Consider the following 20846-nt stretch of genomic DNA (forward strand, 5'->3'; position numbering starts at 1 on the left):
ATTATCCTTATTTTATCCCTTCTTAGTTATAAAATTGCCTATTCAGAGGAAAAAAAAAAATAGAAAGTGTGCTTATAATTGTTGATATGCCTGTGTATCTGTTTATGTCTGTGTCTATGTATATTAGAGGGTATGGGGAGTGTGGTAGTTCAGTTTGTATGTCAACTTGGCTGGGACAGGTGGAGTGGCTGGACAGATAGATATAATATTCCCCATGATGAGACTGACAATCAAGTCCATGGTGGAATCTACTCTGAGCAGCTGAGTAGCTGTCTTGGAGAATGTGGTCTACTTCCCGTATATAAGCAGAAGCCTTGGGGAATGGTCTGTAGCTTATGGCATGCTTGGACCCTGCATGTAGCCGTGTCATTGTTCAGCAGCCTGCCATGCTCTGCTGACCTTGGGACTTACAATGGACTTAAATTTATGGCCTGCTGTGTGGTTTGGTAACATTAGGACTGTGCCTTTTTACTTGACAACCTTGGGCTCATCTGCCTTAGCAGGCAGTAGCTGTCTGAGTAAAGAAACACACCTCTACCTCCAGTGTGCCGGGAGCAGAAAGCAGAGCTGGATCCCAAGGTTGAGGGGGTTTCACCCAGCCCCTAGAGCCTGGCACTTTGAACTTGTACTTAAAGGCTCCAAATTGTAAGAGAATAAACTCCTGTTTGTTAAGGTCATCCCATTTATGGTATATTCTTGTAGAGTGGCCCTAGGTAACCAGAACAGGGAGTAGTGGGTCTATATTAAAATATTATAGTTGCTTATTTTCTCTTAATTTGGAAGAAGGAACAAATGCTTCTCATTTCTAAAAAGGGGTGAGTTACATGAATTATTTCCTTAATGACAATGGTTGCATTGTTTGATGAATCCACAGGGAAAACTAAAAATGTTATTTCTTTCCTTAAAGCCATGTTGAAGGAATTCAATATTATTTAATGTGTTCCTGGTATATAATATTGTCCAGCCATCAATGACAGGACAAAAATATCTTTTTGAATTTTCTACTCAACACTAACTTTCTGAAAGCTCCTTTCATGGCCTCATTCTTGAGGCTATAGATAATAGGGTTGAGTGTTGGAGGCATTACTGTATAAAAGATAGAAATCATGAGGTCAAAAAGAGCTGGAGATTCTGAATTTGGTTTGAGAAACTCAAAGATACCTGTGGAGAGAAAAAATGAGACAACAAAGAGGTGGGGCAGGCAGGTGGAGAAGGCCTTGGATCGGCCCGCAGCAGAGGGCATTCTTAGAACTGTGGAGAAGATGTGGATATAGGAGAGGCCAATAGAGATGAAGCAGATGAATGCCATCACAGATAGGAAAGCATCCACTCCAAACACTCCAAGGTAGTTATTGGAGCAGGAGAGCTTTCGTAACTGGGGGACATCACAGAAGAAATGGTGGATTATTTTGGCTCTACAGAATGTGATAGAGAATGTGGTTGTTGTATTCAAGATGCCAGAGATGCTACCACTTAACCATACAGCTATCACAGCCCACTTACATATATTGGGATCCATGATGACATCATAGTGCAATGGGAAGCAGATGGCTACATACCGGTCATAAGACATCACTGTAAGAATGGCCACCTCAGCCCATGCAAAAGTTGTGAAGAAGAAAACCTGGAGCATGCACTGACCATGAGAAATATAGCCATCATCCATCAGAGAATTGTCAATGGACTGGGGGACTGTGACAGAAATGATGGAGAGGTCCAGAAGGGAAAGGTGTTTTAAGAAATAATACATCGGAGAATGGAGACGCTGGTCCAATGTGGTGATGATGATAATGATGAGGTTGCCTGCCAAGGTTAAAAGATACATCACCAGGAACAGGAAAGCCTGTAAAATCTGTAGCTCACGAATGTCAGAAAACCCCATGAGGAGGAATCCACTCGTTGAGGTTATGTTCGCCGAAATCATTTTGAAGATTTCAATTGCAGTGGCAGCTGGAATAAAAGAGGATTTGGAAAATGCAAGAGAAAAATATTAAACTTAATTTTATTTATTTATTCATCATTACTTTCTAAAACAATTATATACTAAGTGCCTGCTATGTCTTATCAGCTGTGTCCTAGATATTTAGATCTAAATGTGTAGCCTATTTTCTACATTAGTAAACCAGTACTTACACTTGAGTCAAATATGTTAAAGTCACTGGTCCTGTCATAAAAATAATTTGCATCACCAAAAAAAAAAAAAAAAACCTACCAACTTCCATTTCCAGTAATGAAAAACACATTGCTTTGTTTTAAGTCAACAACAGGAAAGCAATGATCAGCTATTGACCACAAATTTCTGAAAATTGGATGTGTTGCATTTCTGTATAGGGCACTGCTCTATTTTAGCAGATAGAATAGCTCTATGAAGTACATAAGTATTGGGAATTGAAAAATGGATTAGCTGGCTAAGCAGGATAATCATCAGTTCCTTCCTGTTGAATAATTCTGTCATAAGGAGAGCCCATGTAATCGTGGAGCCTAGGACCAAACTGTACAGTGTTTTCGCCTTTGCAAATACCATCTTATTTAATGGAAATGTCATTGAAATCAAGAGCCAAAACACTTTCTCAAGGAAATACTTATATGTTAGTTTTAGATTCATTATCTAATCTAATTGCTTGGAGCATTTTCTGGTATCGAATTTAGCTTTCTCTTTGAATCTTCCTTTCATTCACTTTCTCTGCCCATTATTTGCAACATCAAAAGCGAATCTGAAGAGGAATGAAGTGATATATATTTCTGAGAAAGGAGAAATCAAATTTAGTTTCATTGTCCAGTGCTTTGGGCTTTGTGGGAGGGAAATAACCAACATTTCTCCCTTCATTAAGATAACCAAAGATAACTCTCAATTGCTGGAGAGTCAATTCCAACTCACAGTGACCTGTAAGAAAGAGTAGAACTGCCCCGCAGGGTTTCCAAGGCTGTAATCATTGTGGAAGCAGACTGTCATCTTACTGTGTGGAACTGCTATCTGGTTTCAACAGCTGAGCTTTTGGTTAGCAGCTAAACACGAAACCACTGAGGCACCAGGGCTTCTTTTCAGTTTGAGGGCTGATGAGTAATTTCATAAGTACCCAGAAAACACCCACTGCCAATGAGTCTATTCTGGCTCAAAGAAATCCTATGAGACAGAATAGAAATGTCTTATAGGTTTTCCTAGGCTATAAAGCATTACAGGGAACAGACTGCCTTCTCTTTCTACCATGGAGCAGCTGGTGGGTTCAAACTGCAGGCCTTTCATTTAGCATCCAATTGCCTTAACCACACACCACAAGGGTTCTTTCACTTAATATCAAGTCCCGCATATTCCTTTTTTTTTTTCCTTTCATCTGTGAGTTCTAAGCAACAATGAAAAAAAATCACTGTATCAGAGTCTCTTGGGGTTTTGTTCTGAATCAGGTGACATCTCACCATTTTTTATATATTAGTAATCCATCTTCTTAGAAATGATAACTGGGAGAATCCTAAATTTGGAGGCCATCATTCCTTCCCCATTTCTTATCCTTTTGAGAGAGGATATTTTTGGTCAACCAATAGCTCTCTCATTTTGCTTTATTTTTCTAATGTCTGATGTCAGTATTTCCTGCTGACCTCCAGACGTATTCTGCCTCCCACACTTCTTCTCTTCCCTGAAGAATGAGTTTAGGATTTGAGCATTCCATTGCTATATCCTACTGTCTGACATGGATCAGTTGTTTTAGATTTACAATAAAAATAGATACTAAATTAAGTAAAATGTTGAAAACATTTGCTGTTATTGCCAAGTATAAGTTTCTTTTTTTCACTCTTTGAAAATAAAACGTAAGGCTAATCTGTCTAGAATTCTCCTAACTTTATCCATTTCTACCAAAATCTCATACTAGATATTAGAGAACAGGAGGAACTACACAGCAATTTGGAGCCATTCTGTTAAAGCAATTTTAGTTTGCTTCTAACATAATTTCTCCCTTTCTGTGTCCTTGTAAAAATGTCATGGTGAAGGTATTGTGATCTGACCTCCTCTAACTCCACAAGAGAATAGGAGGATCATTATTAGAATCAATGGCCCAGGCTGATTGCTATGAGATGGAAGCTCCCTCTCCTGCCTCCATTCTTCAATCTTTTTATCAGTTCTGACAACAACCATCCCTCCCATGGCACTCTCTACTTCTTTACTGGGTTTCATAACTCATTGTAATGGCCACAGAGAAGTCACAGACAATACTCACGATTGTGAGGTAGTTGAGTTGGATCCAACTCATAGTGACCTGTCCTTAGGTTTCTGAGGCAGTATCTTTGTGGGAGTAGATTGCTTAATCTTCCTTCCAAGAAGCAGCAGGTGGGTTTGAACTGCCAGCCTTCTGGTTAGCAGTCAAATGCTTTAGGCATTATGCCACCAGATCTCCTATAAGGGAAGTAATAGATTACAATTCACATTCAGGAACTCTCAGGATACAATCTTTTGATCTGGACTGGCTTTTCTCAATTGTGCAGCAGGCAAGCATATCTCTGTCTCCTTGGCCTCTCTGCCCCAATGCTCCTTGGCCTCTGCCTTGCTCAGGCAAATGTTACAAATTTCTTTTAGCTCTGCTGGTAATTGCTCAGAGGCACCCCACTCCACTAGTAAACGTCCTTCCTGAAGGCATTCAGTTTTCCATTCTCTGGGTTTGGAAGCCCACCAACCACACTGTCCTGCCTTTCTATCTGGTCTCCTGCCTCTACTGTTTCTGCTGCCTCTGCTGCTCACCATCTCTGGTGTTACATCTTTTTGTCTCCTAGGTCCCAGCACAGGGACCCTGGGTCCAAAGGATGCACTCTTCTTGGTGTTTGTCAAGTCCCCCCTTTTTACCTCTGGGATGACTCATTTTAGGCCCAGCAGGATGGCAAAACTAACCAATCTCTGCATTACAGTCCCATACAGTTAATTTCCATTGTTCCACCCTCACAAATGTGCCATGCACTTTATTTACCTTATTAGCAAGCTATCCAATCCCCTTGGTGGATCACAAGCATCTCACATTTGCATAATCTCACCCAGTCATTTGATGAGAGCTACAAGAGACTGCAGCTTAAAGTCCATATTAAGTAATTCACTACACCTCAGTCAAGTTATTTGTTCTCTTTTTTCTTAAATTGGTAAACTGATAAACAGTATTTTTATCCACCCTTAATTTTTACTTTGCTTCCTTAAATATGTTATTTTGCCAAATTTGTACAAGTAATGATCTTTCCAAAAGGGAAGGGTAAAATTAAACAATTTTAAGTGTTTGTTTTTATGGGGCAGAAATTATGCTGGTAATTATCATTAAATAAATTTCATTTAAATAAATTTCATTTAATCCACAGAGACATTATTATATTCTAGGAATGAAGTTCCATTTTTACTGGAAAAAATAAGGCTTATAATACTTAAGTAACATTATTGAGATCTGAGACTCAAACACTTGGCCTTACTAATTCATGTACTACATTACATCTGAAAATCTAAAAATATTGATTAGAGACACACAGAGAGCATTGGAGAAAGGCACAATTACATTGAAAGCATATTCATCCAAGGATCTGTCTCTCATAGTGTTATTAGGAATTACTTGAAGAAATGTTTTGTAATTATTTTACTGCATACTAAAACATTTAACTAGGAGCTCTGGTAGCATAGTGCCTAAGGCACTTGACTGCTAACCAGAAGGCTGGTGGTTCAAACCCACCAGCCACTCCTCGGAAGGAAGGTTGGGCAATCCTACTTCCGTAGTGATACTGCCTCGGAAACCCAAGGAGAGGTCGCTATGAGTCGGGGGCAACTCTATGGCAAATAACAACAACAACAACAAAACATTAACTATCTCAACTAACTGATTTTAATTAAATGTCTCATTACCATAATACATTTATATAAATCTGATATTTGGATTTTGTTAATCAGCTCATTTTTAGGGAAGTTACCTTCCTTATTATTAGATTAACAGTCTTGCATTTTCAAATTTCATTCAAAGAACATAGATTCTGTCATTGTTTCCATAAAATACTCCCCTCTTTCCTTGTCCAAGACTGGAAAACTCACAACAGACATTTTTGGTGTATAGTAGCTATCAAAGCTGATCACCAACATCAAACCTTTCTCTCCTATAATGCTATAGATCTTTTTAAACATGCTTTTTCCCTAAGAACCCAGGATTTTTTGGTTTTGGTCATCTTTCATAAAGAAAGCCTGAACTGAATGATAAAAGTATTTATTTTCTCTACCTCTCTGACAACAAGAAATAATGTAACTAAAATGCACACTCTAATTTCTATAAAACATTAATAATTAAAGTTTGTAATAGGAGTCAGAAATCAGACATCCTATTGCACTGGGCAAATCTGCTGCAAAAGACCTCTTTAAAGTGTTAAGGAGCAAAGATGTCACTTCGAAGACTGAGGTTTGCCTAATCCAAGCCATGGCATTTTCAACCACCTGATGTGCATGTGAAAGCTGGAGAATGAATAAGGAAGACCAAAGAAGAGTTGATGCTTTTGAATTGTGGTGTTGGCAAAGAATATTGGGGGGGGGGGAGGGGAGGGGCATGGACCGCCAGAAGAAGGAACAAATCTGTCCTGGATGAAATGCAGCCAGAATACTCCTTGGAAGCAAGAATGGCCAGACTTCATCCCATCTACTTTGACCTGATGTTGTCAGAGGGATCAGTCCTTGGAAAAGAATATCATGCTTGGTAAAGTAAAGGGTCATTGCAAAAGGGGAAGACCTGAAACAAGATAGATTGACACAGTGGTGGCAATGATGGGTTCAGACATAGCAAGGATTGAAAGGCTGTTGCAGGAGCAGGCAGTATTTTATTCAGTTGCTCGTAGCATAGTACCTAAGGCACTTGACTGCTAACCAGAAGGCTGGCAGTTCAAACACACCAGCCACTCCTTGGAAGGAAGGTTGGACAATCCTACTTCTGTAGTGATACTGCCTCGGAAACCCAAGGGGGGTCACTATGAGTCGGGGCTGACTCGATGGCACATAACAATAGCAACAACAATAGGGTCACTGTGAGTCAGAGCAACTCGAAGGCACCAAACAACACCAACGATGATTAATTTCAAAAATGTATAAAGATGAAAACCATTCTATGCAGCTTTTTCTCTTTATACGCTGCCCCAGGCTGGTTTGCCTCCTTCACTCTTCTAAAGGCATCCACTCTAAATTCCTGAAAAGGTCGTATTCTTCCTTTCACATCAAAAAATCTCTGTGTAATGTGAAATTGTTTTCAAGGTAGTTTTTAGCAATTTACACCTCCATCAACTTTGTATAAGAGTTCTCTTAGATTTATAAAGTTACCTAACATGATATTGTTTTGACAATAAGTATATGAGTGAAGTAATAGCACATTGTAGTTTTAATTTACTTTTTCCATTTTATCAAAAGACTTTCATGTTTATTCATGTGTGTAGTGACACATGGACATTAAGGATTGTTCATGGACTTCCATCCATTTTCATTTGAGTATTTTTTTTCTTACTGATTTGTAGAAATTATTTGTATGTTTAATACCAAATCTTGTCACTTATAGAAACAGCAACTATTCTATCCTATTCTATAGCTTGATATTTTACTCACTGTGGTTTCCTTTCATTTGCAGATATTCTAATTGTGATTTGTGGAATTTATTTAAGTAAGTCTTTCTCTTTCTGATAAAGATTTTTATGTTATTTAATTAAAAAAATATTTTCCTATTCTCAAGGACATAAAGATAATCTCTTAAGTTACTTTTTGAAGTTTTAACTTTAAAAACTTTAATCTACCTGGAATTAATTTTTGAATATGAAGTTGATAGATATCAGTATATTTGTTTTTCTTTCTTCAATATGGACAACTTGACCCAGTACCATTTACTGATTTGTAATTCCTATGTATGTGAGAATCTCTTCTGGGCTCTCTATTTTCCTCCACTGGTCTACCTGTCTATCTCTGTGTTAATGTAACACTGTCTTGATCACTATGCATTATAGGTCTTCCTATCTAGTAAAACAAGTCCTATCATTTTTTCTTCAAATGCTTCTTGGTTACCTTGCATTTCTCAATTTCTATGAAAATTTTACAATAGGTACACCAAATTAAAAAGAAAAAATTTTTCTTTTTACTGAGAATTTCCTCAACTCCACATGTGAACAAAAGGAAAATTAACTTACTCAGGACATCATCTCCCCAATGATTATTAGGGTAAATGTCCATATTAATTTAATATTTTTCGGACCCAACTCATACCGACCCCTTCTTGGGTTTCCAAGGCAGTAGCACTACGGAAGTAGATCGCCCAACCTTCCTTCCGAGGAATGGCTGGTGGATTTTTTCAGGTAAAGTGTTATACTATTCTCTGTAAAATTCTTTCTATGTGTTGTTAGATATAATCCTGGATATATTTTTGTTTTGGTAGCTATTAAAATTATATTTGCTAAATTACATATTTACTCTCATCTTATGTGCAGAAATGAATGTTATATTGGGGCCAAGAAATTTCCAAAATTATCTTATTTTTCTAATATTTTGTTTGTAGGTCCTTGGGGATTTTTCTATGTAGACCAACATATCTTCTGAAAATAAAGACTTTTTTTTCTTCCATTTAAATGTCTATAGATTTTCTTTATATTCTTTGACTTAAACCAGTGGCTGAAACTACCAGTACAAAGATGAGTACAAATGTCAGTCCTGTTTTGCTTTCAAGGATTCATGATTTGTTATAGATTTTAGACATTATTTCAATTATCTATTGCCACTCAAAAAAGCTTAATAATGTAAGAGCACAACTATTTAATGTATTTATATATTCAATGCTTATAGCAACTTGCGCCTGCTCCAAGCAAATTAGTTTTAACTTTTAGCTGAGAGTTTAACTGGAGTCATTGGTTAATCTTGATTCTCTCCTATATGGCCTTTCTGCAGGGCTAAATTGAGCTTTTCTTAGCATAAGACTGGTTTGCAAGGATAATCTGAAGAGGAAAAGGACCAAGAGGGCAAGTCACATGGGCAAGCACTTTTCAAGACTAAGCTTGCGTCTGTCACATTGGCTTTATTTGTCACTTGGCCAAACTCAGAATCATTGTTTGATGGACATGGGTATCAGGAAGTGTGGTTTGTTGGTACCCAATGAAATAAAAGACTGTCAGCATAAAGAATCCTCTCTTATTTCAAGTTTGCTAAGTTGTTTATGATAAATAGATGCTGACATGACTACAACTTTTTTATTCTATTGAAATCATCTTGTAGGTTTTATTGTTTCATTCATCACTCACTGCACTCCAACTGAAAATCTAGAAGTTACACATTACACAAAGTTCTATCCTCATGGGGCATAGGGTATTGTGGGAGTGGGGCCATTCACAAATAAACTTGTAAACATGGACTATGATAGATGGTGGTAAGTGTTACAAAGATAAAGAAAGCAGAACAAGTGAGAGAGTACAGAAAATAGATTATTTCATATAGTAAAGTCTTCACTAATAATACCACATATAAAAGAAAACTTAAGAAAATGAAGTTAGCTAAGTGGAGATCTCAGGCAGAGGAAACAGAATATGTAAAGCCCACTAGCGGGAGCATTCCCAGAATATGTAAGTAATAGAAAGTAAGATAGTGAGTTATTTATTTTTTCTTTAATGTTAGCAACTAATTTTTCAAACACGGTGGCATAAAGTTACTTGTTTTATAGTTTAATCTTATTTTTCACTGTTATTTAAATCTATGGTCCTTTTGATTCATAATTTTAACCTGTCAATTATCAACATTTATTCTTAAAGATTTTGCCAGAAAATTTTCATTTTAATATTATTTTTGAGTAAAGAATTTTAAATCTTTGTCATTCTTAGTTTCCTAATTCTGTAACTTTTACTCTTATCTGTATCATTGTATCTCTGCCTTATTTCCACTTAGCTTGTGATTTCTCTACTTTTATTTCCAGTTTTTTGAGTTACTCAGTTTTCAACATTTATAGTTGTTTTTTTCCTAATGTATTTAAGTCTATATGTTATCACCACAGTTTCGGTTTAGCTGATTCTGACACTACTGATAAATAAATAAATATAAATCTATATATAATTTTTGAATTTAATTTTTATTACAGTGTTACCTACCCTACCCTCCCACTCCTGGTAACCAACAAAGAAAATTACTTTTCATAGATAAACCTTTCCTTAATTTTTTACAATACCAAACTAATCCAATACTTGTCCTTTCGTGATTAACTTATTTCACTCAGCAAAATGTCCTCCAAGTTCATCCACCTTATGTGGTGTTTTGAAGATTCTACATTATTCTTTAGTGTTGCATAGTATTCTGTTGTGTGTATTTACCATAGTTTGGTTATCCGTTCCTCAGTTGATGGACACCTAGGTTGTTTCCATCTTTTGGCTATTGTAAATAGTGCTACAATGAACATGGGTATGCATATGTCTGCTCTTGTCATGGCTCTCACTTCTTTAGGATATATAACTAGTAATGGAATGGCTGGGTCAAATGGTATTTCTAATTCCAACTTTTTAAGGTATCGCCATACTCATTTCCATAGTGGTTGTACAGTTTTACATAGAAGGCCTATATAAAGACAATTCATTGCAACTCACTACTGTTGTTAGTTTTATTAAGTGCCATTGAGTCAGCTCTGACTCATAGTGGCACTATGTACAACAGAATGAAACACTGCCAAGTCCCGTATCATCTTCACAATCCTTCCTATTCTTGAGCCCATGATTGCAACCACTTTGTTAATCTATCTGTTTAGGGTCTTCCCCTTTTTCTCTGACCCTCTACTTTAACAAGCATGATATCCTTCTGCAGAGAATGAATGGTCCCTTCTGACAACATGACCAAAGTAGGTAAGATGGAATCTGACCATTCTTGCTTCCAAAGAGTATTATGGCTGCACTTGATCTAGGACAGGTTTGTTTGTTCTTCTGGCAGTCCATGGTATTTTCAGTATTCATCTTCACCATCACAATTCAAAGGCATCAGTCTTCCTAATTCATTGTCCAGGTTTCACATGTGTGTAATGTGATTGAAAATACTATGGCCTGGTTTGTTGTTGTTGTTAGGTTCTGTCAAGTGGACTCTTACTTACAATGACCATGTGTACAACAGAATGAAACCCTGCCAAGACATGAACCAACCTCACAACCCTTGCCATGCTTGAATCATTGCAGCTGCTGTGCCAATCCAAGTTGTTGAGGGTCTTCCCCTTTTTCACTGACCCTCTACTTTCCAAGCGTGATATCCTTCTCCACTAAATGGTCTCTTCTGACAACATGACCAAAGTAGATCAGATGAAGTATGGCCATTCTTGCTTCCAAGGAGCATTCTGGCTGCACTTCATCCAGGGCAGATTGTTTAGCTCTTCTTATGGTCTATGGTATTTTTTATGTTCTTTGCCAACACCACAATTCAAAGGCATCAACTCTTCTTTGGTATTCCCTATTCATTATCCAGCTCCACATGCATATGAAGTGATTGAAAATACCATGGTTTGGTTCAGGCCCACCTTAGTCTTCAGAGTGACATCTTTGCTCTTTAACAGTTTAAGAGGTCTTTTGCAGCAGATTTGCCCTGTGAAATATGGCTTCTAATTTCTTGACTGCTGCTTCCAGGGCTGTTAATTTTGGATCCCAATAAAATGAAATCCTTGAAAATTTCAATTTTTTCTCCACTTATTGTGATATTGCTTATTGGTGCAGGTGTCAGGATTTTTTTTTTTTTTAATGTTGAGACATAATTGATACAGTAGCCCATAGTCTTTGACCTTCATCAGTAAGTGCTTCAACTCATCTTCACTTTCAGCTAGGAAACTTGTGTTGGCTGCATAATTCAGGTTGTTAATGAGTCTTTCTCCAATCATGATGGCTCATTCTTTGTCATACAGTCCAGCTTCTTGGATTATTTTCTGAGCATACAGATTGAATAAGTATGGTGAAAGGATACAGCCCTGACACACCTCTCCTGATTTTAAACCATGCAATATCCCCTTTTTCTGTTTGAATGACAGCCACTTGATCTACATACAGGTTCCTCATGAGTCCAGTTAATTGTTTTAGAATTCAAATTCTTTGCAATGTTATCCATAATTTGTTATGATACACACAAGAGATCCATATTTATGCCCATTCCAAAGAAATATGATCCAACAGAATGTGGAAATTATTGAAGTCTTTGTTCTCAAATCAGAAGTTCCCTTCTCACCTGAATATGCTCAAGGATTTAGTGATTTTATTGCAAATGAGTATTGATTTCTTTAAAAATATTTTTCTGTTTCTACAGGGAAGGTTAACAGTATTTCTTTCTCTTTTTTTTTCTTTTTTTCACATGTGTTTTTGTATGTGTGTATCATCTTCATCAGAGCTTGATATCAAGGGTATACCAAAACTAACCAAAAACCAAACCCACTGCCATAGAGTCAATTCAGACTCATAGTGCCTTATTGGGTTTCTGAGGAGGTAGATCTTTATGGAAGTAGATTACCCTTTTGTGGAGTGGTTGGTGGGTTTGAACCACCAACCTTCTGATTAGCAGTCAAATGCCTTAGGCACCATACCACTCTGGATTCATAAAACAAATGAAATGTGTTTTCTACTTGCTATTATCTGGAAGATTTTGTGTGATAAAATTTTGAATAAACATTAATGGTGATAATAATAGCATCATTAAGTACTTACTATTTTCCAGTCATTTTGCTGAGTACTTTACTAGAATTCTTTAATGAATAATATTCTTATTTTACAGATGAAAAATCAGAGGTTCAGAATGATGAAGTATCTAATCAAAGTCACTTCAAAAATAATAAAAGTAGAGCTAGGATTTAAACCTGGGTAATCTGACTCCAGCAAATATGTGAAATATGATGTTTATTTCATATATTTTTAAGCACAAAGAAGAAAAAAAGTACATTCCTCATGTTAGCAAGATTGTGACAAGCAATACTGAGAGTGATATAACAAGTCACAATGATTTTAGAAAGGAATTTTTTGTTGTTGTTATGTGTCGTTGAGTCAGCCCCGACTCACAGCGACCACTTTTTGGGTTTTTGAGTCAGTATCACTATGGACATAGATTGCCCAACCTTCCTTCTGAGAAGTGGCTAGTGTGTTTGAACCTCCAGCCTTCTGGTTAGCAGTCAAGTGCCTTAGGCTTAGGCAGTATTAAAAATTGTTTTCATTACCTTAAATTGAATAATCTCATTTTCTTTAATGCTATATTAAGGGAAAAAAATCAAATGAAAATATTCAAAGATTAAAAGAATGATCATGCCAACATTGTTTCTCATTATATTAAGTATACATAAGAAAAATATTAATAGAGCAGTGTACTCCTGTTTTGAGTTCTTGGGTGGCACAAACAGTGAAATGGTTGATTACAAACTGAGAGGTTGGTGATTCAAATCCATCCAGAGTTGCCTCATAATACAGACTTGGTTATCTACTTCTGAAAGGTCACAGACTTGAAAACCCAATAGAGCATTCCTCCTCTGCAAACATGGGGTTACCATGAGTCTTAATAGACTTGAGGCAACTAACAATGACATCACCTATAGATGAATGTGGTAATTGTTATAATAAAAACAATAGTAAGCAATGCTATTTATAATAGTAACAAATTGGAAAAATACCTGGTACTTAATAGGCATTTGGTAAATATTTTTTGATTCTATGAATGAACTTTTTTTTCAATTTAAAAATTGTGTCCTTTAACTTGGTAAAGATACTATACAACTTTAAAAACATAGTAAGTACATATCCCCTTAGGGTCAAAGAAAATAATTTAAATATGAAGCTAATAAATATATAATTTTGTAATTATTGAAAAAAATTCAATAATGTTTATAAAATGTGGTAAGAGAACTCAGGAATTACAAAACAATATTATGGAGTTCCAGCAAGATGGTGGAATAGTAGAGAAACTACACAGACCCTCTGCAACAAAGCAATGAGAAACTAATTGAAACCAATACAGAAGACGATCATGGAATCCTGAGCTTTGAAGGGAAGGATAAAGAAGTCAATTAAATGCCAACTAGTAGAAGAACTTGAATGAAACAGTGAGTAAGGAAAGAAATGGAGCTGCGGACTGCCAGCTGTCCTGAGGGCGCAGCTATTGTAAATATTTCTCAATAGCAATCTAAGAATCAGCTCTGCTCACCAAGGCTGTATGGGCAAGGAGTGTATTGGTGCCTGACCACCAGAAGGGAGAGCAGCGAGGAAGGGGACAGGTAGACCTGTGGACTGTCAGCAGCTGTACTGAGGATTTGACAATTTTGGATGTTTGCAAGTAGCCGGCCTAGCCATTTTGAGTGTGTGTGAGTGGCATTCTTGCTTGTACTGTGACCTGGGAGTTGGCTCCACCTGCCAAGGACAGTACGGGTAATTACACTGGAGACTGACAACTGAAGAGCTGTAAGATTCCCCTTCTAACTCTTGTGCCCCATACCATCTTGGTTAACAGAGGTGTAGTCATCCCCCTGCCTCCACCCACCTTCTTGACCTATGGGGGTTCCCAGTCTGTGTCCTGGCAGAGTACAGGGCAGAGATTTGCTTTTGTTTGTTTTCAAATGATTGTTTTTATTGTCCTCCTTTCTTCCTTTTTTCCTTTTCCACATCCCTGGTTTTTGTCTATCTTTTTCCCTTTTTGTCTTTTCTCTTTCTTTTGGTTCTTCTCATCACTTGTTTCCCTTTTACAGTTTTCCCTATTCTTCTACACTTGTTTTTTTTTCCCAACCCCTCCCCCCAAAAAAATGGGGTTTTTTTTTCTCATTATCTTCCTTTTATCATTTTTAATCTATTTGGAAAAAATTTCCACTTATTTATTGCATTTTTTTTTTTTAGGGGGTGAGGGTTGATCTTGTTTGTGAATTTGAGGTTTTTGTTCTCTTTTTTTGTTTATTCAGTTTTTGCTTGTTTGTTTTGTATTTTGTCTGACTGAGTGAGAGACAGCAACCATTCCCACATGACCCAACCATAGCTGCACCTCCTAAAGCCCCACCCACTAAGTGAGGGCCACCACTTCCTTTTGCACCAACTGACCAAAAATAAATGGCAGCCTATGCTACCTCAACCCACCCCCAGCTGTTCTTTACAAACAGTTAACATAGATCTGTGCACACACTACCATTCTCTATCATACCAGTCAGGAGACAAGTGGTGGATGCCTAAGTGCTAGCAACTAGTGACTAGAGGAGCACAGCGACTTGCTCACACAGATACATTAAAAAAAAAGGGGGGAAAATTTGCATGACTCACACCAACATACAGCCACATATTAAACATAAATAAAACAACACTACAATGTCTCAGAGAGGACAGACCATCACAGTCCACACAAAAAAGCAAGATAAAGTAGTACCAACAAGGGACCAGGATACAAACCCAAAAAACATCCCTGAGGAAGAAGCAGCATTGGAACTCCCTGATAAGGAATTCAAAAGAATAATAGTTGGGTATTTCAACTGATTGAGAGACAGATCAAAGAAAACACTGATAAAATCAAGGAAAACATTGACAAAATTAAGGAAAACCCAGACAAAACTCTAGAATAGTTAAGGGAAACATACAAGAACAAATTGAAAAAGTGAGCAAAAGATTAGAAAGGATACAAAAACAACAAGCAGAAATTCAGAAGGTTAATACTAAGATTTCAGAAATAGATAACACATTAAATGGACAAATGAGTAGAGTTGAATCAATGGAAGACAAAATTAATGAGATCAAAGACAAATACCTCAATACTAATTTGTTAAGGGATCATTCAGACAAAAGATCAAAACGTAATGAAGAAAGCCTAAGATTCATGTGGGATACCATCAAGAGGAACAACCTACATGTAATTGGAGTCACAGAACAGGAAGAGACAGATGAAACCACAGAGAAAATTGTCAAAGATTTGTTGGAAGAGAATTTCCCTAATATGATTAAAGACAAGACTATATCCATTCAAGAAGTTCAACTAACCCCAAACAGTATAGACCTAAAAAGAAAATCTCCAAGACTTATCACTATCAAACTCACCAAAACCAAAGGCAAAGAAAGAATCCTGAAAGCAGCACAAAAAAAAAAAAAAAAGAAAAAAGAAAAAAAAATTACATACAAAGGGCAACCAATAAGACTAAGCTCTGATTTCTCAGCAGAAACCAGGCAGGCAAGAAGGCAATAGGATAATATATATAAAGCCCTGAAAGAAGAAATCTCCAACCAAGAATTACATGCTCCAAAAAATTGTCTATCAAATATGAGAGTGAAATTAGGAGATTTCCAGATAACCAGAAATTAAGGGAATTTGTTAAACCAGACCAATTTTATAAAAAATGTTAAAAGGAGTCCTTTGGACAGAGAACCAACAACAGCAAACAACAACCAATGATTAACACACATGACAACATAACTCAGAAATCAACCCAGCTAAAAAAGTATCCAAAGTAAAATAAGCTTACAAGACTGTAAAGAGGGAACCAGAGACATCAATTGGCAAGTAAAGACAACAACAAACCAAAAAGAGGGAATAAATATTGTAGTTAGAGAATTTCTATATGGTGAGGAAGTCAACATAATTGAGAGATAGAACAGGCTGTTTTAAACTTGGAAAGAAAATTACAGAGTAACCTCAAAGAAAAATAACAAATCTTTCCATCAAAATGAGAAAGAAGACAAGCATAAATATCTAGCAAATACTAAAACAATAGCAATAAAGGAAATAATAACACGATTCATAAACAAAATGAGCTCAGCACAGAAAATCATATGGAACAAAGAAATCCGCAAGACCACACATAAAAAAAACACATAAAAAGATGACATTAAAAAAAATTCATACTTGTTGACAATTACACTGAATGTAAATGGATTCAATGCATCACTCAAGATATGGAGAGTTGCATACTGGATAAGAAATTATGATCCACTAATATGCTGTCTACAATAGACTCACATTAGACACAAAGATAAAAATAGATTAAAAATCAAAGGTTGGAAAAAGATATACAAAGAAAATGCTATTCAAAAGAGAGCAGGAGTAGCAATATCAATTTCAGATAAAATAGACTGGAAAAAAAAAAAACAACTATAAGAGATAAGGAAGAACATTATATATAGTGATTAAAGGATCAGATGAACAAAAGGACATCAAAACCAAACTCACTGCCATGGGGTCAATTCCGACTCACAGTGACCCCTCCTTGTCTTTCCAAAGCAGTATCTCTATGGAAGTATATTTGTCCAGTCTTCCTGGGATATCTACACACCCAATGAAAGAGCTGTAAAATACTTAAAGCAGACATTAACAGCATTGAAAAGACAAATAAATGAATTCACAGTAATAGTTGGAGACTGTAATACATCACTTTTGATAAAAGATGGAAAAACTGGAAAGGAACTCAACAAAGATGCAGAAGAACTAAAGAATGCGATCAACCTACTTGACCTTATAGACATCTACAGAGCACTTCATCCAACAACAGCACAATATACATTATTTTCCAGCACACATGGAACATTCTCCAGGATAGACCATATATTAGGCCACAGAGCAAGTATCAATAAATTTTAAAACATTGAAATACTGCAAGGCATATTCTCAGATCTCAATGGTATAACATTAGAAATCAACATTAGGAAGACCAAAGAAAATGAGTAAACACATGGAATCTGAATAACACTCTCCTCAAAAACAGCTGAGTAACAGAAGAAATAAAAAATGAAATAAAATATTTCCTTGAATCTAATGAGAAGGAAAACAGCATATTAAATCTTTGGGGGACAGCAAAAGAGGTGATCAGGGAGCAATTTAAAGTAATAAATGCACACATCAAAAAAGAAGAAAGAGCCAAAATCAATACCTTAACCCAACATCTCTAACAATTAGAAAAAGAGCAGCAAATAAAGTCTATAGCCACCACAAGAAAAGAAATAATAAAGATCCAAGCAGATATAAATGAAAGAGAATGTAGAGTGATGATAGAAAAAATCAACAAGACTAGAAGTTGGTTCTTTGAAAACATTAACAAACTCAATGAACTACTGGCAAACTTAGCAAAGGAAAAGAATGAGAAGATTCAAATAATATGAACAAGCAATGAAAGAGTGACATCACAACAGAACAAACAGAAATCAAAAGAATAGTGTCAGACCATTATGAAAAACTGAGAGCTCTGGTGGTGTAGTGCCTAAGGCATTTGATTGCTAACCAGAAGCCTGGCAGTTAAAATGCACCAGCTGCTCAACAGAAGAAAGATTGGGCAATCTACTTCCATAGAGATAGTGTGTTAGAAACCCATGGAGGGGTTGCTATGAGTGGGAAACAACTCGATGGCAGTGAGTTTGGTTTGAGTTTTGGTGCTCCAACAAATTTAAAAGCCTGGAAGCAGAGAGATTTCTAGAAACACACTATTTACCTAAACTAACACAGCCTGAGGTAGAAAATTTGAACAGAGCATAACAAAAGAAGAAATTGAACAGTACATAAAAACCTTGCCAACAAAGAAAATCCTGGCCAGACATAACATACTGTACAAAAACCTTTTTCCACATCCTACTCTGGTGAGTAGTGACTGGGATTTAAAAGCTTGAAAGTGACCATTTAGATGCAACAATGGGTCTCTCCTCATCCAGAGCAAAAAAGAAGGAAGAAAACCAAAGACACATGGAAGCATTAGTCCAAGCAACTGGTACACCATGCAATCCTCTGCTTAAATGACTATGAGACCAGAAGAACTAGATGGTGCCTGGCTACCACTGTCAACCACTCGGAGGGGAATTTATGTAGGAGATCCTGGATAGAGTGGGACAACAATGTGGAACAAAACTCAAAATCATTAAAAATAAACAAGGATCAGGTTTGCTGGTCTGATGGAACCTGATGGAACCACTGAGACTATGGCCCCTAGTTGCCCTTCAGGTCTGGAATGGAACCCACTCCTGTGGCTTCCAGCCAAACAAGAGACAGGCATATGAGCAGAGCATTTACAATAGGTAGATGCACTCCCTTCAGAGATCAATCCTGGGAGAATAGAAGGGCTGTGTATGCACAGGGAGACAGTTCAGGGTGCAGGAGTACATGGGAAGAAAGGACACAGGGAAGAGGTAACTATGAGGAGGAAGTGGGAGGGGAGCTGTTGCATTATGGTAAATTGTAGTCAATGTCTTGAGACGAAGTGTATGTGAGTTGCTGTATGGAAAGTGAATTTGCTCTGTAAACTTTCACCCAAATCACAATAAAAATTAAAAAAAAAAAAATGCTGGCCAATGGTTTCACTGGAATATTCTACCAATCACTCAGAGAAGAGCTGACACCAACCCCACTCACACTATTCTAGAGTATAGAAAAGGATGGCATCCTCCCCAACACATTTTATGAAGCAAGCATAACCCAGATAGTAAAACCTAGCAAAGACACCACTTGAAAGGAAAACTGCAATATCCCTCATGAATATAGATGCAAATGTCTTCAACCAAATACTAGCCAACAGACTCTAACAACATATCAAGAAAATAATACATCATGACTAAGTGGGATACATACCAGGGATGCAAGAATGGAATACAAAAAACCTATGCAAAGAAAACTACAAAACACTACTTCAAGAAACTATAAGAGATCTACATAAATGGAAGAACATACCATCTCATGGATAGGAAAACTGAACATTGTGAAAATGTCAGTACTACCCAAAGCAATCTATACATTCAATTCAATCCCGATTCCGATTCCATAAACATTCGTTAAGGACATGGAAAAACCAATGACTAATTTTATATGGAAAGGAAAGAGATCTCCAATAAGCAAAGCACTACTGTATAATAAGAAGAAAGTAGGAGGTCTCACACTCCCAGACCTCAAAACCCCTTACACAGCTACAGTTGTCAAAACAGCCCAGTATTGGTACAATGACAGACACATAGACCAGAGGAGCAGAATCGAGAAGCAGAAATTGATCCATCAACTTATGATCAGCTGATGTTTGAAAAAGGGCTTAAATCCATTTAAGGAGGAAGAGATAGTTTCTTTCACAAATGGTTCTGGAAAAAGTGGATATCCATTTGCAGAAAAATGAAACATGATCCATACCTCACACAATACACAAAAATGAACTCCAGATGGATCAAAGACTTAAATGTGAAACCTAAAACCAAGAAGTTCGTCAAAGACAAAATAGGGGCAAGCTTAGAGCCCTAACATATGGCATAAATACACTATCAAGCATAACTCATGACCCACAAACAGCAGAAGATAAACTGCGTGATTGGGACCTTCTGAAAATTAAATTCTTATGTGCTTCGAAAGACTTCTCCAAAAGAGTGAAAAAACCCTATAGAATAGGAAAAAATATTCAGCAATGATATATTGGACAAAAGACTTAACTCTAAAGTTTATAGAAAACTCCCACACTTCAACATCAAAAAGACAAACAATCCAATTAAAAAATGGGCAGAAAATACAAACTTCACCATAGAAGACATTCAGGCAGCCAACAAACACAAGAAGAAATGTTCATATCAAAACAACCATGAGACACCACCTCACCCCTGCATTAATAGCAAAGTTCAAGACAGAAAATAACAAATGTTGGTGAGGATGTGGAGAGATTGGGACTCTCATATACTGCTGGTGCGACTCTAAAATGACACACCCACTGTGGAAATCAGTGTGGTGATTCCTTAACAGGTTGGAAATAGAAATACAATTTGATCCAGCAATCCCATTACCAGCTATATATCCTAAAGTGAGAGGCAGGACATGAACAGATATATGCACACCCATGTTCATTGCAGCACTATTCATAATAGCAAAGAGATAGAAATAACCTAAGTGCTCATCAACCAAGGAATGGATAAATAAACTGTGTTACACACACACA

General features: G+C 36.8%; 1 protein-coding gene across 1 annotated transcript; it reads right to left on the bottom strand.

Moving 5' to 3' along the window:
- Positions 1–967: 967 nt before the first annotated feature.
- On the bottom strand, positions 968–1924 carry LOC103206052 (olfactory receptor 14J1-like). The gene has a single exon (XM_007951487.1). The coding sequence runs from the start codon at positions 1922–1924 to the stop codon at positions 968–970; it is 957 nt and encodes a 318-aa protein (XP_007949678.1).
- Between the last annotated feature and the right edge of the window lie 18922 nt (positions 1925–20846).

Source organism: Orycteropus afer, unplaced genomic scaffold, assembly GCF_000298275.1.
Source record: "Orycteropus afer afer isolate SDZICR_OR568_19922 unplaced genomic scaffold, OryAfe1.0 scaffold00294, whole genome shotgun sequence".
Taxonomy (NCBI): domain Eukaryota; kingdom Metazoa; phylum Chordata; class Mammalia; order Tubulidentata; family Orycteropodidae; genus Orycteropus; species Orycteropus afer.

Excerpts from the sequence above, each read along its gene's own strand:
- LOC103206052 (XM_007951487.1), bottom strand. The coding sequence starts at position 1,924 with ATGATTTCGGCGAACATAACCTCAACGAGTGGATTCCTCCTCATGGGG.